Below are 25,442 nucleotides of genomic sequence, written 5' to 3' on the forward strand. Positions count from 1 at the left end.
CCGTAATAGGGTTAGTAAACGCTGTATCCATGAAGAGATGATTACATATTTGTGAAACATCACTGGGTTCCTTATTTTAAAATTACTTCTTTCAGGCTAAGTTCAGGTCTATCTGTTAGGTAGCCAACTATACATTACAGGTTTCAGTTTTGTGCAGATATTAGGAACCCAATTCATGTTCTAAGCACTCGTCTCAGAATGAAATGGTTCTCTGTCAAACCAATGGTTCTAAGAGAAACCACACAGCCCTATAAAGTGCCATTAAGAAAACATTATTTTTAAAAAAGTGTATGGAGAAGGATGATCAGGCACATTGAGCCCACCCAAAGGTTGGAAAAGATGAAAAGGGAGAAGAAGAAATCAAAATCTACCAAAATGAACTATTGATTAAAATGAAACACTGCACGTGCTAATTTGTTTACAACTGTTCCATGACACTTTACCAGCTAGTTGATTCATTCGTCAATTTTTATTCTTAGTATTTTATTATTGCAACGTTGCTTTATTCTCAGTAATGAAACGTAACTTTACTCATTTTGCGATTCGGGTGGAAAGGGCTGCCCCCCGTTAGCTGTACTACCAGCTTAAGCCTTTCTCCAGCGAATTTGCTCCCCGCGGATGGATACAGGCGCCAAGGTGAGGTTTGCCCTTATAGTCGGCCGCACCAGCAACAACGAACTTATCGGTCAGCGTCCCTAATTTCTGTGGGAGGGGAGCAAAGCCACGATTGCGCCATAATACGATCGCTCGAAGAGGACTGTTAGCGTACTTTTTAACTGCTTTAGAATTGAACGAAGCTCCCGATTTTAGCCATCCACTGAGCGCTTTGTGTGTCCGGCGCAACTCGCAATACTCTGACTTGTACACAGTAGCACGGAGGGCTACAGCTAGCAACCCCTCTCACTTCCAAGGGGAGCAACAATCTCTGGAGTCCCGCTAGGTGGCAGTAACACACTATTTAATGCGTTCAGTCTGCCATTACCCCACAAGAAGGAAAATACAAAGAGGAGCTCCTCGTCGGAGAATTTAGCTGACATGGATGGTCAATATTCTTGTCGTGCTGTGAGGGAGCAGCTCACTCCCAGCATCAGGCGGACAGCTAAGGCCACCTCTCGAATTGTACTTTTCAAACTCGCAGTCCTGAAGCGTGCAAAGCCTCCTCAAGATGAACAAGAAAGTGAAGATTTGAGAAATGGAGACGCGTTTGATTGCTACGTGTCCCTCATAATCGAAGAGGCGGTGATGGCGGCGGCCTCGGAGATCTTGTTGTCCGAATTTGACGACTTTGTAAACAAAATATTTGCAGATTGCAATTCTACGTTATCCCGATACGAAAAGGAAATCGCCAGCTTGAGACAACAATTGGAAGCCTACCGCGGTGAAATAGGGCCGATGGGGGAATACCAAAACTGCAACGACGAGACCCTCGCTCGCTCTCCCGTGAGCAGTGGCAGCGATCCTCTGTTTAATCCGAGGGACGAAGTCGACGAAACCGGAGAGGAGAACTGGCTGCCCGGGAACTATAAACAGGAGCAAGTAATGGACGACTCCTCCGAAATGAACGCCAGTTTGAGGTTAATCCATCATCCATACAGATCGGCTTCCGCGAATTCATTTCCTGGGCCCGGAGAAACAAAAATGGGCGCCAGGAGGCGGAGGATTAGAGATCGGGGTGAGTTTAAAGTTCACTTAAAGCCAGCGCGTGCGACCTTGAATCGTAATTAACGCAGACCGGGGAAGGTAAATTGATAGCATCGAGAGGTGAAACGGTTTCCTACACGCGACTTTGACGTGTTTCCTCAAAAGCTGCTTTATTTACGACTCGTCTAATCGTGATTGACAGGTTGGGTGGGGGGCAGTTTTCATATTGAACATAAAGGGGTTGGTAGAAACACTTAAACCTCGCAAGAGAATAAAGCTGATTAAGAGGTTATTTTAAAGAAGGAAAAAAAAAAAATCTGAACCGTGACCCGGTAGTGTAAGTGCACGGGGTGGGGGAGGGGATACGGTGGCGCAGCGATCCGCTTTATCGCCCCCCGCCGCGTTACATCCGGGAGCAGGTTGCTCCCCAGTGAAGTTGGTCTGTTATCTTAGTGTTCGCATTCGGTTTCAGTTTCTTAATGTCTCTCGATTTCCCTGGTAGGTGAGTGTTCTTGTTTCGAAGTTCGATTTTAGCTGTTAAATGCCCCTCTGATTTCAGTGCTGGGTTTTTGTGAGGGGCTTGTTTACAGTCGTGCATTCTGGTCCAGGGAACTGGCATCAAGCCCAGTGCACGAACTGCATAGATTGTGGGCCACCGTAAAGGGCGCAGACAAAGTAACACTCGCGGTATTATTTGGGAAATAATCAGCAGCAGACCCCGTGCGAAGTTCTTGTATAACCTGCTGAATTGTTCATTTTCCCTCAGCCTGTACCTGCTACTTGTGTATTTTTTAGACATATGGAAAGGGTGAAAACTCCCGTCCGAAGTAGTGATTGATTCAAACTGTTCACGTTTTGTTCCATTCGTATGTCCATCCCTCAGTTAATCTACTGCTCAAAAGAATTAAAGGAACACTTTTTAATCAGAGTATAGCATAAAGTCAGTGAAACTTATGGGATATTAATCTGGTCAGTTAAGTAGCAGAGGGGGTTGTTAATCAGTTTCAGCTGCTGTGGTGTTAATGAAATTAACAACAGATGCACTAGAGGGGCAACAATGAGATGACCCCCAAAACAGGAATGGTTTAACAGGTGGAGGCCACTGACATTTTTCCCTCCTCATCTTTTCTGACTGTTTCTTCACTAGTTTTGCATTTGGCTACAGTCAGTGTCACTACTGGTAGCATGAGGCGATACCTGGACCCTACAGAGGTTGCACAGGTAGTCCAACTTCTCCAGGATGGCACATCAATACGTGTCATTGCCAGAAGGTTTGCTGTGTCTCCCTGCACAGTCTCAATGGCATGGAGGAGATTCTAGGAGAGCTGGAGAGGGCCATAGAAGGTCTATAACCCATCAGCAGGACCATTATCTGCTCCTTTGGGCAAGGAGGAACAGGATGAGCACTGCCAGAGCCCTACAAAATGACCTCTAGCAGGCCACTGGTGTGAATGTCTCTGACCAAATAATCAGAAACAGACTTCATGAGGGTTGCCTGAGGGCCCAAATGTCTACTGCGCTCTGTGCTCACTGCACAGCACCGGGGAGCTCAATTGGCATTTGCCATAGAATACCAGAATTGGCAGGTCCACCACTGGCGTCCTGTGATTTTCACAGATGAGAGCAGGTTCACCCTGAGTATATGTGAAAGACGTGAAAGGGTCAGGAAAAGACGTGAAAGGGTCAGGAGAAGCCGTGGAGAATATTATGCTGCCTGTAACATCGTTTAGCATGACTGGTTTGGTGGTGGGCATATCCATGGAGCGACTCACAGACTCACAGACCTCTACAGGCTAGACAACGGCATCTTGACTGCCATTAGGTATCAGGATGAAATCCTTGGACCCATTGTCAGACCCTACGCTGGTGCAGTAGGTCCTGGTTTCCTACTAATGCACGACAATGCCCGGCCTCATGTGGCAAGAGTATGCAGGCAGTACCTGGAGGATGAAGGAATTGAATGGCCTTCACGATCCCCTGACTTAAACCCAATAGAACATCTGTGGGACATTATGTTTCGGTCCATTAGGCGCCGCCAGGTTGCTCCTCAGACTGTACAACAGCTCAGGGATGCCCTCATACAGATCTGGGAGGAAATGCCACAAGACACCATCCGTCGTCTCATTAGGAGCATGCCCCGACGTTGTCAAGCATGCATACAAGCTCGTGGGGGCCACACAAGATACTGAAAAGCATTTTGAGTAGCAGAAATTAAGTTTTTGAAAAAATGGACTAGCCTGCCACATCTTCATTTCACTCTGATTTTAGGGTGTCTACACAATTGAGCCCTCTGTAGGCAGAAAACTTTTATTTCCATTAAAAGACTTGGCATCCTTTTGTTCCTAAGACATTACCCTGTCGTTATTTGTATAGATATCCAACTTCATATTGAGATCTGATGTATCTAATGTGTTTCTTTAAAGTGTTTCTTTAATTTTTGTGAGCAGTGTATTTTCTTCTAATCCCCATAATTCAGAGACTTAAGCCTGTGTCTGTAGCATCTGGCAAAAGGAAGAAACCATCCCTAGATAGTGTGGTATATGGTAATGTTTTAAAGCTAGTATTTACAGTAGGGGTCTCCAACTCTGGTCCTGAAGTGCTACTATACACTCTTAAAAATAAAGGTGCCAGACTGGTACTTAAGAGCAATGCCATAGAGAACCCATTTTTCAGTTCCCAAAAAATCCATCCACATGAAGTTTCTAAAAAGATCCTTTATTTATTTAGATTGGTAACAGCCTCCAAACAGCGAGTAACCATGAATAGATGGTATACAGATCTGTGAAATGTCATTAAAGTAATGCAATTAAATAGACCCCGTACAGTAACACAGGCTAAGTCCAGGTTTTAGTGTCCTACTAGGTAGCCTACCATACGTTAAAAAATTCATTTTTTTTTCCCCTCTCTATATTAGGAAGTTTCTCAAAGCTCAAAGAACCAACTTCACATACAAAGCTCCCTCCCCAGAATTAAACTGTGATTTGTCAAGCAGTAGTTCTAAGAGGAACCAAACAATCCAATAGAGCACCATAAAATGCCATTAAAGAACCAGCATTTTTTACGTGTTCTCAGCCTCATTTCCACCACTCCATCCTCACTCCATATGTAATGAGGTGGTTAACTCAACACTCAATGTGTCTCCCTCTCTCACTCTGTGGCACTCCACATGCCCACTTCACTCCTCTCATTTCTGTTCTTTCCGGCTTTTTCATTCTAACCCTTTTCTTAATTAGTGACCAGTTTTTGCTGCTCAGGTCCACAAAACAGTTTTTTGTTTTTATGTCGGTGTTCCTAGATACAGGAAAATGAACAGTTATGGAAGTCTCTGTTGTGGCAGAATGAGCGCACTAACACACCATGGAATTAAATAACAGGTTTGTTTAACTACAAGATTTAGCTTCTAATTAAAATAAATAAATAAAAATCTGGAGGCTACAGAATGGTAGCGAGGCTCGGTATTTTATATTATATGGGTTGGAGACGGTGGCATTGACGAGAAAGCAGGCGACAGAGCTGGAGGTGGCAGAGTTAAACATGCTAAGATTTGCATTGGGTGTGACGAGGATGGACAGGATTAGAAATGAGAACATTAGATGGTCAGCTCAAGTTGGACAGTTGGGAGACAAAGTCAGAGAGGTGAGGTTGTGTTGGTTTGGACATGTGCAGAGGAGAGATGCTGGGTATATTGGGAGAAGGATATTAAGGATAGAGCTGACAGGGAAGAGACAAAGAGGAAGGCCTAAGAGAAGGTTTATGGATGGGGTGAGAGAGGACATGCAGGTGATGGGTGTAACAGAACAACATGATGAGGACAGGAAGATATGGAAGAAGATGATCTGCTGTGGCAACCCCTAACGGGAGCAGCTGAAAGAAGAAGAAATGGACTCCCTAGATTGTCTCATATACTGAGATATGGGGAGACAATGATTATATTTTAACACGAGACAAGACAATGATTATGATTTTATACTATGTACATTAAAGAACCATCAACAACAAATCAAGGGAAAGTCAAGATAAAGTTAGAAAATGGGATTTATTAGAAAGTGGAACGAACCTTCACAAAACTGATGCTGTCATTTCTCAGTGTCTCGCCACCTGCCTGGAAGTGCCGGGATTCCAGCAGAATAAAAGGTTTTGTCGTGTCCTCTGAACCACTCGCGCAACGCTTTCTTCACGTCGTCATCTGTCTTGAATTGACGACCACCCAGATGTGTTTTTTTTTTTTTTTTGTGGTCCTAAATGGTGGAAATCACACGGTGTCCAAATCTGGCAAATACCTCAGACTTCAGTGTCTCCAGTATAGTGCACATAATGCAGCGACATCAAGAAAGAGTATAGGTGTTTCAGACAGACGAGCTTCTCTTATGTTTCTGGGATCTCGTATTTACCGCAACAGAACGTAAAAAAGAAACAAGTGCCCAGAATTGGAACGTTCGCACATAACTTGTTAACCCTTCTTACAATATTGGCTCTGGCAGGTAGCATGTTAATAGCTCTCGCAAGGCGGACAGACTGTATTAGAACTTCGGCACACAGTTGTTAATTGTAATACAGACATGGCGTAGTCTGGTGACACAATGTGCAACCGCAGTTAACAAATGTAAAATACCCCATGGTTAGAAGTTGTGTAATGTGACCTTGGCTTTATGGTCCGACAGTCAGTCTGTGGCAGGTTCTGAAGCTACAACATTGTGGTTAACTGGCCATTGCATTGGCCTCTGGGCCCTGTAGACCCAGAAGTTGTATCCCTGATTGTCTGGCGTGTTTTTGCCTTGCTGCATTTTCTTGCACTTTCATGATTCGGTGGAGGAGAGGGTTTTAAAACAACGTTTATGGGCAAGCAGTTGTATTATGTGCATCAACTAACCACGATGTGTCATCATCTAAATTTATATTTCAGAAGAACTTTGTCCTCTTCCTGCACCACCCACAGCCCACCCTGGATGGAATTAAAAGAAGCAAACCATCCAATAAATATATATTTTATAGGAAACACAATTACATGGCGTCAAGCTTTAGAACTGAAAATCTGTCTCTTCCTCTTGTTCTTTGGTCAAGAGTCGTTATCTTCAGTTCAAGAGCTCATCCTTGCGTGAATGCGTCTCCTCTCCGTGCAGTGCTCAAATTTTTGCAGAAGTATTTATTTAACAATATTGCAGCAAAACAAAAAAATCTACACCTTTTTCCAATTTTGAGCATATAAGTGAATGGCTTGATGTGTGGATTATGTGACGTTTTAGATTTTTGCGTGGACTTGTTTTTAAGTAGTGTTTGCTGTTGCTTAGCCTTGGTCTCCATAGAAGCCCTTACCTCCGTTCTTCTTGAAAACATGAGGTTAAAAACTACACAGGATGAGCAACACATGCAGAACGTCATTTATGGGTGGAATATTTCACTAAGTGGATATAAGTAGGTGGTCTATGTGAGCCTGCATGTTTTCCTCCCAGAGTGTGGCGTCTTAAATGTGTCGTTTACAGTGAAATAGGATTGCCAATTTCCAGCGATTACTTAGTAAGACACTTATAGTTGCATTACAGAAGTATTGTTTCTACATTTTAATATCTGGAAAGTTTAAGTTGCTTATTTATTTCTCATTGCTGTAAGGTAGTTTGTCTTTTCCCACGACTCTATGTGGTTTTCGGGGTAAGGTTGCATTGGATGGAGAGGCCTAGTTAGCCCAGCTTTGTGGCATGACTAAAGATTTTTGTGAATTGCAATTTTATAACAGGAAACAGTATTTTATTTACTAGATTTTTTTTTTTTTTAATAAAAATAGTATACATAAAATAAAATGTGTCAAAAGAAAGGTGACTAACCAAAACATATAATGCAAGAGTAAGCACTATACAGGTTTCTTAACAACCTCTGTTTATATGTGCGCAAGTAGTCTTCTGTAGTTTTCATTTGACAAAAATGCTCCGACATTAAACTGTGCTAAAAAAGAATTAAATGTCATTTTTGGCTGCTGTGAGTCTGAAAACGAGTAGGAAGGTGAATAAAATGTTCTTGTGTTTCATAAATGCATTTAGTTTCTCATGAGCTGTAAAGTAAGTAACCTCGTTTTACCACTGAGGGTTCACAGAATGAACACTGGCCGCTGCATCACCCGATCACACTGTTTGAACTTCACTATAGCAAGCAGCTGTATTCAAACTAAACTGACTCTTTACTAATATGTTTCTGCTAACCGATTGTATGCAGCACACTCTTTTCTGCTTGGCTGTGCGATTGAGTCCTGCAAATAATATGGTACCTGTACTTCTTGCTTTATACCGGGTGCTGCTGGGATAACGATAACATAGGCAGTTTTTCTTCAACAATATAAGTATTGCATTAGGTTACCTGAAAATGTAATTGTTTGTTTGTTTTTTATTTGTTTTATTCTGTATTTCGCCTTATACAATTTCTTGTATTAGGAATTTGTTAGTTTTCGCATACCCCTTAGGGTCAGACCGCAATTGGTCTACATAATGCACATTATTTTAGATACTTTATTAATCCCAAGGGGAAATTCACATACTCCAGCAGAAGCATACTGATTAAAAACAATATTAAATTAAAGAGTGATAACAATACAAGTATAATGGACAATAACTTTGTATAATGTTAACGTTTATCCCCCCCTGGGTGGAATTGAAGAGTCGCATAGTGTGGGGTCTCCTCAGTCTGTCAGTGGTGCAGGATGGTGACAGCAGTCTGTCGCTGAAGCTGCTCCTCTGTCTGGAGATGATCCTCTTCAGTGGCTTCTCCATGATTGACAGGAGTCTGCTCAGCGCCCGTCGCTCTGCCATGGATGTCAAACTGTCCAGCTCTGTGCCTTCCTCACAAGTTTGTCCAGGCGTGAGGTGTCCCTCTTCTTTATGCTGCCTCCCCAGCACACCACCGCATAGAAGAGGGCGCTCACCACAACCATCTGATAGAACATCTGCAGCATCTTATTGCAGATGTTGAAGGATGCCAGCCTTCTAAGGAAGTATAGTCGGCTCTGTCCTTTCTTGCACAGAGCATCAGTATTGGCAGTCCAGTCCAATTTATCATCCAGCTGCACTCCCTGGTATTTATAGGTCTGTACCCTCTGCACACAGTCACCTCTGATGATCACGGGGTCCATGACGGGCCTGGTCCTCCTAAAATCCACCACCAGCTCCTTGGTTTTGCTGGTGTTCAGGTGTATCCAATCAATCAATCAATCAACATTTATTTATATAGCACATATTCATACAAAAAAAATGTAGCTCAAAGTGCTTTACAAAATGAATAGAGAAATAGAAGACACAATAAAAGATAAACATAAGTCAACATTAATTAACATAGAATAAGAGTAAGGTCCGATGGCCAGGGTGGACAGAAAAAACAAAAAAAACTCCAAAAGCTGGAGAAAAAAATAAAATCTGTAGGGGTTCCAGACCAAGAGACCGCTCAGTCCCCTCTGGGCATTCTACCTGACATAAATCATCATATTTTCATGGAAGGACCTGATGATGATGGTCACGTAGACTTCTGGCTTTCAGTCCATCATTGTTGGAGCATCATGATGCTTTGAGTAGGTGGTGGTGGCGCAGGCCGCCACCACAAAGAAACCGGAAAAAGAAACAGAAGTGAGAGTAGGGGTCAGTACGGATTTTAGAGCCACCATGAATAGTTATTATGAAGAATTGAACATACAGAGTATCAGGATTATGTTAAAGTGAAGTTATAAAAAGGCCATGTTAAAGTAATGTGTTTTCAGCAGTGTTTTAAATTGCTCCACTGTATTTGCCTGGCGAATTCCTATCGGCAGGCTATTCCAGATTTTAGGTGCATAGCAGCAGAAGGCCGCCTCAGGTGTAAGTGGTTTGAGTCGCACCATTTAAAAGTCCTTGATTAGATTCCTATGCTCTTCCTCCTGCCCACTCCTGATGCAGTCCATGATAGCAGTGTCGTCCGTGAACGTTTGCACGTGGCAGGACTCAGAGTTGTATTGGAAGTCCGATGTATGTTTGGCTGAACGGGACCGGAGAAAATATAGTCCCCTGCGGCACTCCTGTGTTGCTGACCACAATGTCAGACCTGCAGTTTCCGATTATGTTGTTACCTCCAACACTGCTCATGAGACTGTGCCGCTGAGCTCAACACTGTATGTTCACATCAATGTCAGTTGAGCAATTTCTGAAAGATTGAGACAGATTATTTCAACCAGGAGAAGGAATCATGCAATCACCCAACCATTTGCCTCTGGTAAAATTCCTTTAATTTATATTGTGATTCTTTCTCACCACTCAAAAAAATGAAACAAACTTTTTTAATGTCTTGCTTTACAGCAGTAACTGAGTGTTATGTGCACTATAGGTATAGCCCCTTGGTGTAAAATGTGCCACAAGTTTTATTAAAACCAGATTATTTTCATTTACTTATTTCACTGATATTTTTAATCCAAGAGGACGTAATGGCATTTGAGGTATAATTGGTTACATTTCTTGTTGTTTTTGCAATTGGAGCCCAAACAGGTGCGGTGACTTACTTAGGGTCATGCGGTGTCAATAGTGGGGTTTGAACCCCAGCTTCATGGGTTGAAGTTCAACGCCTTAACCACTATACCACACTGCCTGCCTATTTTCTTCTTCTTCTTCTTCTTTTTGCTGACATGCACATGTATTACACACGTCTATAAAGATACAGACGCTTACAATGTACGCTAGTAGAAAATATCAAAAGACCCAGCTACTGTTAGAGACTGGCTACTATTTGGCTGTGTCCCCTTTGAAACCCGGCGCTTATTAGAGATCGGCGACAATAAGAGACTCTGTTTATTGGAGCATATATAGTATGCATAATAGATCTAACCATTTTACATTACAGTGAGTAATTAACAATAGTAAAAAGTAATAAATTGAAAGAAAATTGTTTCATGTTGCGTTAGAGGTATTCGTTGCATTGTATGTTTTTGTTTTGTTTGGCTGGTGAAATTAACGTGCAAATACATTTTAAACGTACACTTTTACTGTAAAACTTCACATAAAACAATATTTGGAATTATGTTTTCGTCGATATTGGATTGAATTTTGATTCCATGCTTGGAGTTACATCTTAACAACACAAAGTGAAACTGTCCGTGAGTGAACATCCTTTCTTTCTCTCTAATAAACTGACTTTTTCTAATGTTTGTCATTGTGATTTGTTAATTGTCATAGCAAAAGCTATTTTAACGGGAAACTGTAAATGTTTTAAACGAATGGCATATCAAGATCTCCTTTTGTGTCTAATGTTATCCGTGGAAGATCTTTCTTGTCGGCTGTTAAAATTTTACATGTTAGAATGAAATACAGCTAATCGTGTCCTATTTCATAGTCTATCACACAGACATAAATTACACAATAACATTACTGTACGATACATCCTCCTTTCAACAATTCGGCCGGTGGAAGACCGGGTGCTGTTAACGGTTGTAGATATTCTACGGGATATTGTAAGTAGATGTTTTCATCTTCCACAACATCACCACCAACTGTTTCAGCATAGTCTATTGATATGCATTGAACCAATTTGCCAAATTGATCATAAAAATCTATTAAGAGCTGAGAGCGCAGGAACTGTGTCTGACAAAAGCATTCACACGAATGAGAGGTTGTGTGGATCGTTAACCGGAAATTGTTGAGAGGAGGACGGGACTTAAAACAATCTTTTGGCATATAGTCTCGTCTCGCGGGACTAAGACGATATAGACTACAATAAAACCCTAATGCAATGAGTTTTAGATCTGGTTACATAATGGTAACCCACTAACTAGATCTTCTTGGGTTCCCCCTTTTTAAGGCGTTGCTGAGTATTTCCATTGTGCTAACCCTGTATTCACGAAAATCTGAGAGGATCAAACTTTGGGCATATTTTATCCCTAAAAGTGCTTTATTAGTATTAATCCATTCTGATGACTGAGCACATGCTACACATTTTGTAAAATCCATCACTAATCGCCTTGGGCGCTGCAGCATTCTGACAGCTCGTGTGTGCACGTGGTGTCTGTAAAGAATTTTAAATGTCCAGTTTTTAGTGTAGGTCCAGTCAGATGAAACATTTATTGAACTTTTATGAATATGATAGGAAGGGTGGGCTATTTAAATTTATTTCTTATCCATAAGAAACTTGTCGGCGGAGTGGTGACTCTGACGGTAGGGATCTGCACTGGCAATCGGAAGGTTGCCGGTTCGAATCCCGTAAAAATGCCAAAAGGAACTCTGCTCTGTTTGGTTCTTGAGCGAGTACTTAACCTGCAATTGCTCCGTCCTGGGTAAGACGTTAATCTGCATCCATCCCTGCATGTAGGCCCTCCAACCTGCAGGGAAAAACTTGGGGGTTGGTGGCAGAATTGGCACTCCAGTCACCATAAAAAAAAAAAACCTTGCACTGTTCCACTCGATCTGAACTGGTGTGGTGCTGAGGTATCACCCGTTGCATGGCAGCACTCGGGTCCTAATCTGGATCCTGAGTTGGTTTGTCGTGTGGTGGGTGCGGCAATGCACTGTATCAGTGTGGGCTCCTAACCTCCCTTATCCATAAAAAAAAAAAAAAAATTGTTGTACAGCTTTGGGCACGAATTAGTTTTAAAACTCTTTTTCTAATCTTTTTTGGTAAATGTGTGTATCCCTTTCAATCACTAAAAGAATCCATTGTGAAGATGTGCCACATGTGCTTTTTAAACAGAAATGTCCTTAATTGGACTTGAGGATGTGTGTCAGAGGCCTCTGAACGATTGCATTGCCCATCGCTGGCTCCTGTCTTACACCCCATACTGTCTGGATAGGATCAGGCTACCTGCAACTCTATAGTGGATTAAGCAGGGTGGAGAAATATGTATTGTTTTTAGTTATTCCATATTGTATATTTGTAAATTTTCTTTTTTTTTTTTTTATATGACTTCTAGTGAGAGGGACTGTCAAAGCTGATGACGGACGACTTCAGTTGCTGATCTCGTCAACGTTTGAGTATGTCAGTTTATAGGACTAGAAATCAGCAGAGATGTCAAATATTCCCAACTGCATTCTGATTTTCCATGACAGTTTCACACTTCCAAAGTATCGCACACTTTCCCCTTTTTTTCTGACTGCCAACAACATACTGCCTGATGGTGCTGGTGCTGTATGAAGGGTTGACAGGTAGGCGCAATCTTTGCCCTCAGTTTTGTTTTTTTTTTTTTTCATCATTTTTCATAGATAAAGACATGAGTGATCAGATAGGCTAGTTTCTCTTTAGTTTACAAAGTCCCAAACACTTTTCCGTATTCCTCATTACTGCAGTATTTATGTATTGTACTTCAGGATTGGTGCTCATTGGTTGTTGAATCTCATGCACGTAGAGCCCGCATTTAAAAAAAGGGGGGCTCTACGACTAAAAACAACATCAAACCTGTTTGATTTTATCGGGGTAAGTTGATGACAAGTTAGGGGCCGTTTATACTTCCCGCTCAGAACACATACGCATCATGGCTGCCACGTGCTCCCAGCATTCTTTTCACGCGTGCTCTGAGCACGTCCTTGGAAAGTTTCAGTACCAGCAAAAAGTTGGGGGCACAGTGTGATAAAGACTGACGTCACATTCTGACTTTTGTTTACTATCTACATGTGACAGAAAGGCATCTTTGAGGATCCTCCGTGATCGATGTGCGTGCGTTGATGTTTGATGAATGGTTCGATGTGGTGAAGCAAAATGCTGACATACAAATGCATTTGTGCTGCTTTTATATTCATGTGTCGCATATTCCCCATTGAAATGACACAATGCATTTTAAAGGTCTTGCATACCATCTTCTGTTCTCTTTTTGTTGTGTTTTTTCTTGTTTTGCAAATTCACAACAGTATCAGAATTAACAGCAGCGTATTTGAGCACAGATAAAAATTATGGACACGGTGAAAAGGTCTATTTTGTGATTAAAGTGGAAATTTTGGCTCTAATCTCAATGTCCACGTTAACCTCGCAGCTTACATTATCGTTGAAGTAGACCATCATAAACGTCCTCTAAAAATCAACCCAATTGTTAATCACTCTGTGCTTCTGGGGCTTCCTTCTGACCTGACAGCAGCAATCGGCATACAGGACGCATTAAATTTGTGATATTCCAACTCTCTGCACATTTCGAATCCTTAGATTTATACTTGATATTGTTTTCATGATGAACTGCATTAAAGTAAGTGCTGTATATTAAATTTAAGTTGTTAACTTTATTTAAATAATGAATCTCTTATATATATTTCTCTTCTGGTTCATTCTGCTTCCTCTTCAAACCCAGTCCTGCCCACACGGCATTTCTCGATTCCTATTCGTCATCTTCCAAACCCTTTCCCACGCTGCTAGCGGCCTCCCATACACCCCCACGAGTCCTATTCCTCCTTCGGACTACAATGTTCCCCGCTCTTCTCTCATGACCCATTGGTGTCACGTCCCCGCCCGATATCTAGCCTGACCGCGTGACCTTTCACTTCGGCCTTGTCTGCGCCTGGTAGTCTCTCTCAACCATTGGCATTGGTTTCGCTCCTTGCTATTTTCGTTATACTGCGACGGTTGTTTCCTAAGCCTTTGTTATAAAATGAACGACAGTATCTTCTCTGTCAACGGGTTTTTGTACACGTCATCTGTATTCTGGGATCCGGCAACTGCCTGTTCCTGTCAGTGAGTTATTTCTTGACACAAACGGTTGATGAAGGCAATGCACTCTCACTACGACATATGACAGTAGATTTCGTTGCATCACATTGGGACAGATTTGGAGACGTTCTTACTGTTATTCTTTCCAGGGCAAGTCGAGTTATCACAAGTCACGAGTACTATTAATACATGGCAACATCTACAGTTTATGGTGGTGAAGCTGAAATTCAAGCTCTTTCCGAGATTAGATCTTTCGTCTCATTATCTGTCATCTCCAGCAAAACACCTATTCACAACTACGTCTTTCAAGAAGTATTTCTTCTTGATTTCTGAATTCTTTTCTCACCATTTTCTGTTCCTATTCTTACACTGCCATTTGCTATGATGGGTGTCCACTAGAACTGATAATAATTGCACATGTTGTGGTGGAGCAGTAGCACTGCTGTGTCACAGGGAGTTGTCTCTTGTGTTACAAGCCTGGAGTTTGCATATTTTCCTGGTGGGTTTCCACAGTATGCTCTGGTTACCTTCCAAAGACATGAAGGTTTGGGGATTTGGTGACGCTAGTGTGTGTGCTTGTGTTCACCTTGCGATGAGCTGATGCCCCGACTAGTGATTGTTTCTGCCTCATGCCCAGTGCTAGCTGGAATGGGCGCATCCCGGGATTGATGGATTTAATCATTAAACATCCATCCTTTTCAGAGAGATTGTGGGAAGGTGTCCTCGGAATTTAATAGGTGTTTTCAGGCAGTTCACAACACAGCGAAGCTGGACCTGTTCTCACCGTGATGATATCCCGCACTGCCACCTGGTGGAATCATCCAGATTTACGCAAAGTACGCTCGCAGGTATAAACAGTAAATAAAACAGATCTGCTGGAGCACCTGGCCTTTCTGGGAAAAGTCAGGAGTAACAACCAGAAAGGAAAGTGAAATACCATTGTGGGTAATTGGTACTGTGTAATAATCCCCAATGTTAAATTGTCTTTTCGCATGTCCTTTGGAGGTTGGAGCGCAGGATCAGCCATTGTAGGAGTTAGGAGTAGCGTCCCTTTACAGATAACACGTCCCTTCTCTCTCAGGTCTTGTGTACATGTACCAGATCTGACATTTTCACAGTAGTCCACTTCAAACTAACTTGAAATTGCACTTACTATTTGAAAATGATATCTTTTTTGCTTCTGAAGATGTCAAAGTTACAGGTTTGGAAAAAATTGTTGTAGCATTCACACATAGTGGTGATAGGAGTAATGTGTATAACACAAAGTGTGTATTGAGCGTAGTACTTGTAAGTTGAATTTGGAACAAGTTTTAAACTCTGTGCCTTTAGCTAGTCTTCTGTGATGATGAATTAAGCTGCTCATGGCTGTTTGTTCTTTTCATAAATAAAATTTGGAGTGTGGTTCAGCCTAAAATCAATCATAAAAGTTACTTCCTATACGAGAAAGTGAAAATAGGTGGTGGCTGGAATATGTAAATGATCTGAACAATAAATGTCTTGTTTTTATGCAGTGCCTTTCCTGGCCTTCCAAGTATGTTTGCACGTTGTTTACGTCCAGATAGTCCCATAGTTTAAAGACGCTGAAGGTGGGTTTAATTGGACACCCTAAATTTGTCCAATGACCTTTGTGCCAAGTGTTGCCCTCACAGCAGCTCCTCATAGCACTGGGTTAGAAAATGGATGGATGGCTGAAATTGATGTATCCACATTAAGGTGCTTTTGTTTCTTTTACAAGTCCATCAATAAATATCTCTAAACCACACGCATAGGCTTTTATTAAAGTGATGAATCCACATTTATTTCATCCAAAATGCTACCTCATAATCATTAACTTCTCATATCCCAGCTTAATACCACTCAGGGTCATTGTAAACCCTATTTCCAGAATATTCTTTAGCACATTTTCTTACAAAACATGTAGCTATTAGTGCGTTTACATAAAAATATAAATTAGCAATAATTGCAATATATGAATGAATAAATAAATCCCAAAAACAATAAATCAGTATGCCCATACCTAATATAAATGAACACGTAACAGATAAAGCAGAGTCCTTAGTTATGGGAGAAATGGATAAATTCATTTTTTAAGCCTCTACTGATTATAACAATGAGTCCAATGCTGTGGGCAGATGGCAAGGGAGGATGGAAAAATTAAAAATTCCAGCTGATGAGACACACTGGAGAAAATAAATCCGCAGGAGTTCCAAGTCCAAATGGCTGCTTGGCCCCCCACAGTTGGAATTCCACCAAGCATCAATGGGCAAAGTAGTGTTCAAGTAGTGCCATGTTGGCCTTTATACTTCGTGTTCACCTTCCTTTCAACATCACCGGTAACTGCAGGGTAATTTGATCAAATGGTGGCGGTGCAAAATGCCACTGCAGAACACTGGAAAAAGAAAACGGAGAACAGTAGAGGTTAATAATGATTACAAATCTATGAAATTTGATATTGCAATACAATCTATAATCTACGTATTAGGAGGAAGAGGAGGTTAGGCGCATGCGTCGATTACAGCGTGTTGCTGCACCACCGTGTGGAACAGTTTGAGATTCTTTACAATGGCAGGAGTGCCAATCTGTTAGAAGTGCTGTGAAAAAATGAAATTTTTGCTTTTATTGGTAAGGCATTCTAGATTTTTGGTGGATTACAGTAAAAGGCCGCCTCACCATTTTTTTTATTTATTTATTTATTGCTTTTGCCTTTGTAATAAATAAACAGGCATGTGTTTTAGGACCTAAGATGAGTAGTAATATGAGGGAACAGGCACTCTAAAATATCAGAAAGAGTGAGATTATTCAAATCTTTCTTTAAAACTCACTTGATAACCCTCTTTATACTAACAAACTATAAATTTGGCACATCCTTTAAGACTTCTACTTTGTCCAGGCCAAGAATCTTCAATCCCCAACACAAAAAAACAATGTTCACAGATTATTTCATTCTTTCTTAGTTTTTATTGACTATTTCACAATTCCAGTGGGTCACAAGTTTAAATACACTTTTTAAAATTAGAGATGCACTGATGGTATCAGCTAATAAAGCAAGACAATGCTGCAATAGGCTATCGACCAATTATTAGAAATAAGCCAGTATTTACTACCGATTATCCATCCATCCATTATCCAACCTGATATATGCTAACTACAGGGTCACGAGGGTCTGCTGGAGCCAATCAGAAGCGCAAGGCAGGAAACAAACCCTGGGCAGGACACACACAAGCACACACTAGGGACAATTTAGAATCGCCAATGCACCTAACCTGCATGTCTTTGGACTGTGGGAGGAAACCCACAGAGACACTGTTAGAACATGCAAACTCCACGCAGGGAGGACCTGGGAAGCGAACCCAGGTCTCCTTACTGTGAGCAGTAGCGCTACCCTCTGTGCCACCGTGCCGCCCACTACCAATTATTCCTGTTACAAAAAACATATCCCCTGATGGTCCAGCAAAGAGAACTTTGTGGGTAGAAAAATGTCTATAGTGTTGGCTCACTTTAGCGTTTGTGCAGATGGCATTAGAATTTGCTATTTGCAAAAATATTTCACAAGGGGGGGAATACTAGCAAAAACCACAAATCTGATTGCTCACCACAAGGCATATTAAGGAACACGGTGAGTTTCTGAAAAGCAAATCTGCTCCAGTCAAGAACTCTCAGGTTTTGATTTCTCATATTTTGCAAATGTTATTTATTACACTTTCACAAATGTACTTATCCAATGTCAACAGAACCACCAAACAATTGGTATCAGACTCTTAACACCAGTGTGATCTGCTCAGAAGGTCGGCCTGTCTGTCTGTCTGTCTATCTTACCTACTACACTAAAGTTGATTATCTATCTATCCTGCTATGCTAAAATGTCTGTCTGTCTTATCCTGCCTACTATGCTAAAATATCTCTGTCTATCTCTCTCTGTCTGTCTTATCCTGCCTACTATGCTAAAATGTCTGTCTGTCTGTCTTATCCTGCCTACTATGCTAAAATGTCTGTCTGTCTGCCTTATCCTGCCTACTATGCTAAAATATCTGTCTACCTACCAATTCTTGCTGTTGTAACACCCACATAAAGTCTGTTTAGAGTCACTAGTTAACCTAGCAGGCACATATTTGGAATGTGGGGTGGTGGGGGGGGGACAACAGAATTATCCATAAAAAGTCCCACACTAATGGATTCAAGCAGATGTTGCTGAGGTCGAAGGACTGATAACTGTTTCTGTATTGTGATTTGTTTTTCTTTTTTAAGATACAACGTCTCCAATAGTTTGAGGTCTGTTCCCCAAGGACATGTGTCTTAGGTTGGTGATTTGTTAATACCAGTCTTGCTGGCCTGTTTTGGAGTTGAATATGTCAGCATTCATTCACGATTAACTTGGTTTTGTTGTTTTGTATTAACACAGGGCCACCCGAAGCCTCCTTCCATGCTGCAGAGGGAATGTCTCATTTTGACCGCAACAATTCGAATGAACAGAGAGAAGCGGGCGTAGCTTTTTTAAAAAACGAGGATGGAGTGCCTCTGCAGACTTCTGGTCAGTTCAAGAAGGAAGAAGACTTCGATGGCGTTTCAGATGACGGTGCAGAGCAGGGGTACATTAGCAGTAAAGAGGAAGAGGAGTTAATTGACATTGATGGTAAAGTTTCTGAAACCAAGTTTTCTTCTACCATTAAAAGACAACCCCACAGCAGCGATGATATGGTATACAATATGGGGGACATGCATTGCAGTCCGTCTTCCCCACTGCAGGAAGGTGTAGCTGAAAATGAGCTTGCCGAAGAAGAGAAGGCCAGGCATATTGCCGAGAAAATAATTGCGGAAGCAGAGCTGCAGTACCCTCAGACGATTCTCAAAGGAAAGAAAACAAACCAATGTAATGTATGTGGAAAAGCTTTCAACCAGATTGCACACCTTAAAAGACACCAGAGATTCCATACGGGAGACAAACCATTCCAGTGTCCCGAATGCAGAAAAACTTTCAGCCTTGCAGAAAACCTCAAGCGACATCAGAGAATTCACACGGGAGAAAAACCTTACGAATGCATTGAGTGCGGCAAAACATTTGGTCGAACTGAAACTCTTAAGCAGCACTGGAGGATTCACACAGGAGAAAAACCATACCAGTGTGCGGAGTGCAGAAAGAGTTTCAGCCAGGCTACGCAACTAAAGCAACACATGAGAAATCACACAGGAGAGAAGCGCTTCCCGTGTGATGAATGTGGGAAGGTTTTCAACCAGGCTGGCCATCTGAGGCAGCACCAGAGAATTCACGTAACTGAGAAGCTGTACCGATGCACGGAATGTGGAAAGTTTTTCAATCAGGCCGCTCAGCTAAAGCAACACGAGAAAGTTCACGCAGGGGAGAAACTCTACCGATGTACTGAATGCGGAAAAGTTTTCAGGCAGGCTGCAGACCTTAAGCAGCACCAAAGAAGTCACAGCCGGCAAAAGAGATTCACTCCCATCATTGCAGTAAGCCAATAAAAAGACCCAAAAGGGGACGTCAGCCCTTGGAGAGACCATACTGATGTTCTGAATCTAGAAAAACTTGTAGGCGGATTAAAATCCTTACCTGACTCCATAGAATTTCAAAAGGTAGTAATAAGTAGAGCACCGTACAGTTACGATCGCCGCTCTGTACAATGCAGGTTTCGTTTACGTGAGTAGGATACCTTGATCACATCTGCTGTAGATAGTGAGACAACTTTTCTTGCCTCCTTTTTTTTCCCCCCCACCAACTCCTTAGCTCACCTTACAGTAGAACTTGAGACGCTCATCACAGATTTAAATGATAGTTTATTTTATATTTTTTTTTCATTTCCGACTTGATGAAAGAGATGCTCCAGTTTAAGTCACAAGTTTGTATCTGCATTTCAATAAGCAAAAAAAAAAAAAAGCTAAGGAAGCATGAGGACCTGACGACCTGTTAACTGGAAGAAACGTTCAGTTGTAACCAAAAGGCAACAAAGCAATTACAGGCGGGCCAAGCTATTCGCAATTTTTTTTTTTTTTCTTTTGCTACGAAAAAAAAAGCATTGGATAAACTGTAAATGTATGCAAAAGGTGGCGTTGAAATATGAGAGGCGTTAAACTACAGCCAAGTTGTCCAAAAAGAAAGTTTTCTGTTTAGTTTGAGAGAAAGGAAGAATAACTGGGAGACTGCCAGTTGGGTGGAAATCAAAAGACAGAAAAGCCAGACTGTTCATATAACATGAAATTGAAATTGGCACTTTTGTTTACTTTTATAACCGACAAGAATTTAAATTACATGCTTCATATTTTGTGTTAGTATAGACTAGCTGATGGGTTTTATTGAATGGTAACCTTTTAAGAACTACAGGAGCCCTTTGAGAGTCGGAGGCTAAATAGGTGTGGGGAAACAGCTTTGTAAAAGTCAACCCCCTTCTGGGGGACGAAAAAAGATTTCAGAAACTGAGTTTAAGCATTTTGCCCTTGTCCACATCTAAGGATATCCTTTCAATGTGTGAACATGGCAGAAAGCTTCTCTGTATTACTTCACGTACTTACACCTTGTTTCATCTGCATACTGTTTAACGAATGCGGTCATTGCTCATATAATACTTCTGCAAATGCTGCATCTTTCATAAATATGTCAGTTTGGTTTAAACGTGTTGCAATTCAGTTAAGACAAAGCCAATGTTTCAGATTGGAATGAGTTCACACAACTTCTAGTCGTCCAGAGATGTCAAACTTGACTACTGTCATTCCTGATCTTGTTGTCCAAGTTTGTCTATTTACATGACTAGAAATCACGGGATGTCAAATTACATGACTTTGTAATGATTTACCAGCATAATTTCACATTTCTGAAGTACTCCATGCTTGCCCTTTTTTTCGTACTACCAATAACATACTGCCCGATGGAGCTGTTGCCCATGCAAAGGGTTTACAGGTCTGGCAAGTTCTTCTGCCATCTCTACCCCCACCATTATGTCATGGCATGTAAAACATAAAACCTCAGACATATTTCTGATAACTGCATTGTACTTGATGGTGAGCGTTCATTGGTTGTCAGCTCTCAAAGGGTGAGTGTTCATTGGTTGTCAGCTCTTATGCACACATGATAGTGAGCGTTCATTGGTTGTCGGCTCTCATGCATACGGTGAGCGTTCATTGATTGTTGACTATCAAAGGGTGAGCGTGCATTGGTTGTCAGCTCTCAAAGGGTGAGTGTTCATTGGTTGTCAGCTCTTATGCACACTTGATAGTGAGCGTTCATTGGTTGTCGGCTCTCATGCATAGGGTGAGCGTTCATTGGTTGTCATCTCTCAAAGGGTGAGCGTTCATTGGTTGTCATCTCTCAAAGGGTGAGCGTTCATTGGTTGTCGGCTCTCATGCACACTTGATGGTGAGCGCTCATTGGTTGTCGGCTCTCATGCAAACTTAATGGTGAGCGTTCAACACTCGTGCACACAGACCCCCTTCTTGATGACTTAAGGCAAAATCAAACCTGTTTTTATTTTGTTAGGGTGAGTTGCATACTAGCTGGCTTGAGGCGCTGCGTATGTCGCTTTACGTGTTTGGCGGCTGCAGGAGTGTGCCGCAACTGCTCCCGACTTGCAGAGATTTTATAGATGAAATCTAAGACTGAAAATTTCTGGACAAGTCCCGTAAAGTGACATGGCCTTGAATAAATGCGGGAAGAATTAATATTCAATTTAAAATATGGGTTGCTTGTCAAAAATGCAATCTGAAGGATCCAACATGTATCGGGTGGTTTCGCTAGGTGAATCCCCACTGAACATTTTGCTGAGAAAAAAAGGAGCACTGAATGACAAGCATACAGTCGGCACTATTCAGAAACCGTTAAATGCCTGCCAGTGGCCGCAAAGGCACACATCGAAAAGCACATTATGTCCAGGTGATTTTTGTATTTAAAAATGTACAGTGCATTGTATGGTTCTAGTGTCATTTTGACAATTCATAATCCATTACTTGTCATAAGAGACTTGAGTTTTATATTTCGTTTTTCTTCTTCATCCTCAAACGTGCGTCATCTATAGTGTTACTATCTTGACAGTATTGGGCAGTAGGCAGGACATACACACGCAACTAATTGAGAGTTTCAATTAATTAAACCCACGTCCTCGGAAATAGGAGGGAAAAACCTGGCAGACTAAGGAGCGATGAGCAGAGCCAAGGAATGGGAGTCGTGTTCGAAACCACTATGTCGGATCTGTGAGGCAACAGCACTTGCCACCATGCTTGATTTTATAGATACACAGAGTACTTTATTTGTCCCAATAGGGAAGTTTAGTTTTGTAGAGAATCTCAAGATTAATATTATAACACCAACAACCGCCCTCAAACTCAGTCAAGAATCGCAGAGAAGAAAACTTTTGACTTGTCTTTAAATCGGAGAGCAGTCACGGTGAGGCATTATAAAAGCATTTAGCAACAGGTATGAGGTGCTCAAGTAGCATTTCTTGAAACACTTCTGCTGAAAAATTTGTTAATATGGGGTCCTAAATTTATGTCCTGTATTGTCTAAGCGGGTGGTATGTTGCTGCAACCTGCTTTTTGAGACAACGTCACAATTCCTGCTATCGGTTTACCTTTGGCTATGGATTGGTGGCATCACCACTTTTAAGGCTACGTCCACACTAAAACACAGACGGTAGTTTCCATTTTCACCTTTCGTCGGCACTACCCCAGCGTTTGCAAACCCAATAACGGGGTTTTGAAAACACTCCCCATAGCTGTGTTCTTCTGAAAACGAAGCCTCGTTGTTAACTCACCACAGACTCTAACCGCACTCTTGATTTGCATAGCCCTTCCCTGATTGGATTATGCTTGTTACGTTTCTTTCCCTGGTTGGTCACCCTTCACCGAAGAGAACCCTATCCCAACATAGTGGACCTGGAAGAGCTGCTCTCCATGGCGCTTGGTGTGTTGCTTACCGGTATGCATTTACGTTATGTTTTATACAGTTTGAATGTGCATATGTTTGCAAAAGGCAAATAATTTATGGGTTTTGCCATACATCTTGCGACTGGTGGCATTAGATAGATAGATATACTTTATTAATCCCAAGGGGAAATTCACATAATCCAGCACTATCCCTTCAAGGATTTTTCCACCGATGTGCCCAGTGTAGGCAAACATCTACGTCATGTGAATTTTCATTCGTTCGTGTGTGTACGGAGATAACTTTCGTAAACAATGTTGAATTGCTACCATCGACGGAGATCGTGTTGGTTTAGCAGTGTGGACTTTTGCTGTGTTCCATTTACCTCGGAAGTCAGATGTCCGAGCTGAGATTCGGAACACAAATATGGGCGCGTCCAGGAAAACCTTATACTCCAATTGGAATAAATAGCCGTTTATAATGCGGAAGCGTAAAATTACGCCATGGAATCTCAGTTTGAAAGAAGGCCCTATGAGTCAAAGGATAGGCAAACAGAGTAATTAGTTTATTTGCAATAAACAATCGCATGGACTCAACCCAGTTAAGTCAAACTGAGCTGAGCCCCGAACAAGCCAAAAGTTACAGTTCATATAATCATTTCTTATCATCATGACCTCGTTCAGGACAGCTCATTCACTGCTTATTTTATTCTTGGCCCTTTCAAGTTTTCTTATGGGAACCACCAATATACTCTGAGGTTTGAGATTGACCTCCACCTCTTGCTTCGCTTATTTTCTGGCCAGCTTTTAATTTGAGGGTGCCCCCTGATCTCGGGCTGTCCCTATCTATCCTTCTGTTATATCCGTTGATAAGATATTGTTAGTTTCAGCCAAGTTTTAATTAAAAAAAGAAATACTGCCTGTGCCTTTATTTACCTATTTGCTTGGCATACCTAATTTGTGTCATTGCTTACACCCGTGGTTCTCAACCTGTGGGGGGGCGCGAAGATGTGGGAAAAAAAAAACAAGAATCAAAAATATGACAAATGCATCTATTGAAACCAAACAAATTAACTTAAACTACATTCTGATACTAGAAAAATAAATGAGTTAGATAAATGTCGATAAAAGTTAAGTGGGTATAATAAAATATGCATCTGTGATATATCATTAATTAAAAAAGAACAAATTGGTATTAGTGAGCTCCTTTTTAAAAAAAAAAAAAAAAAAGTTAGGGGGGCGCAATTTAAAACCGTTATGAAAACTCGGGTCGCAAATACTTCAAGGTTGAGAAACACTGGCTTACACTAAGTTTAATACTTGTAAGTTTTCATATCTACTTATATTAATACAAGGATATAATAACTTTTTATTTTCTATAATAACAATGCATTTTTTTCGTAGCATCACGTCCATAGATAGAGGTTGGGCGGTACTGTTGTGTGCACAAGTAAACTGAAGTGTTAATAAACAGTATAATTACTTAAGCTTTTACGAACGTTAACTCCATACGTCGCCTTTTTGGATTGATCTCATGATCTCAAGGCGGACAAACTCGGACTTGACAGACTAGCCACCCCAAACTAAGAGTGTCGTTCCAGTTGAAAATTCAAGACTAGGAACTCGGAATATCTGACTTCCCACTTAAAATGGAATGCAGAGAAGTTTCGACCATTGCTGCCAATCCTGAGTATATTGTAATACACAAGCAAATGGAAAGTCGATTTTTTTTTTCGATCTCTGCAACACTTGAGTGCACCCCCAGCCCCATTTACTCTAACTAGTTGACCCTTAGCAGTGCATGATTGTTCCTAAACTATTGCTGAAATAAGAAGTCGTTTACGTCTCTTATCAAAGTTGAATTTGGAAGCTGGTTTGTTTCAATTATTTTTTTTCACTTTATCATCCATTCACCCAAACGTCAAAACCCCTTGGTGGTCATATACTACACTCTGAACTGATCTCTCGTAATGTTGTGAAATGTCCAATGCTCTTGCACCAGTGTAGACCTAGGGATCAACTGCAAATGGTAATGTGTTTCAACTCTGCCATACAAGGGATGATCAAAGACTTGCAAAATATGTTCTACGACATATAGGATGTGATGTTACGTTTTAAACCGCACTGCACCAAAGACCCAGAATGAACCGTCGAGGTTTCCTAAAGTTTACACGTCAATGGGCTGACATGCTGCCTAAGAGCTCTAGAAATGAGTGGAAAGCTGCCCAAATAATAGCATCCCAATGCATGTCTATTATTTTTATTTATTTTTTTGCTGTTGATTTGTAAGGGTTTTATTTTTAATAATTTAAATTTAATGA

General features: G+C 41.3%; 1 protein-coding gene across 1 annotated transcript; it reads left to right on the forward strand.

The window, feature by feature from the left end:
- The first annotated feature begins 983 nt into the window (after window positions 1–983).
- Window positions 984–24,136, forward strand: LOC120536808 (zinc finger protein 34-like). The gene is made up of 2 exons (XM_039765304.1): window positions 984–1,672; window positions 18,659–24,136. Exons 1-2 carry the CDS (start codon window positions 1,036–1,038, stop codon window positions 19,735–19,737), a joined length of 1,716 nt encoding a protein of 571 aa, XP_039621238.1. The 5' UTR covers window positions 984–1,035; the 3' UTR covers window positions 19,738–24,136.
- Window positions 24,137–25,442: the final 1,306 nt, after the last annotated feature.

Source organism: Polypterus senegalus, chromosome 10, assembly GCF_016835505.1.
Source record: "Polypterus senegalus isolate Bchr_013 chromosome 10, ASM1683550v1, whole genome shotgun sequence".
In the NCBI taxonomy this organism is placed as follows: Eukaryota; Metazoa; Chordata; class Cladistia; order Polypteriformes; family Polypteridae; genus Polypterus; species Polypterus senegalus.

Coding starts and splice junctions, on each gene's coding strand:
- LOC120536808 (XM_039765304.1), top strand. CDS start 1,036: ATGGATGGTCAATATTCTTGTCGTGCTGTGAGGGAGCAGCTCACTCCC. Junction 1,673..18,658: donor GCGGAGGATTAGAGATCGGG/GTGAGTTTAAAG, acceptor GTATTAACACAG/GGCCACCCGAAGCCTCCTTC.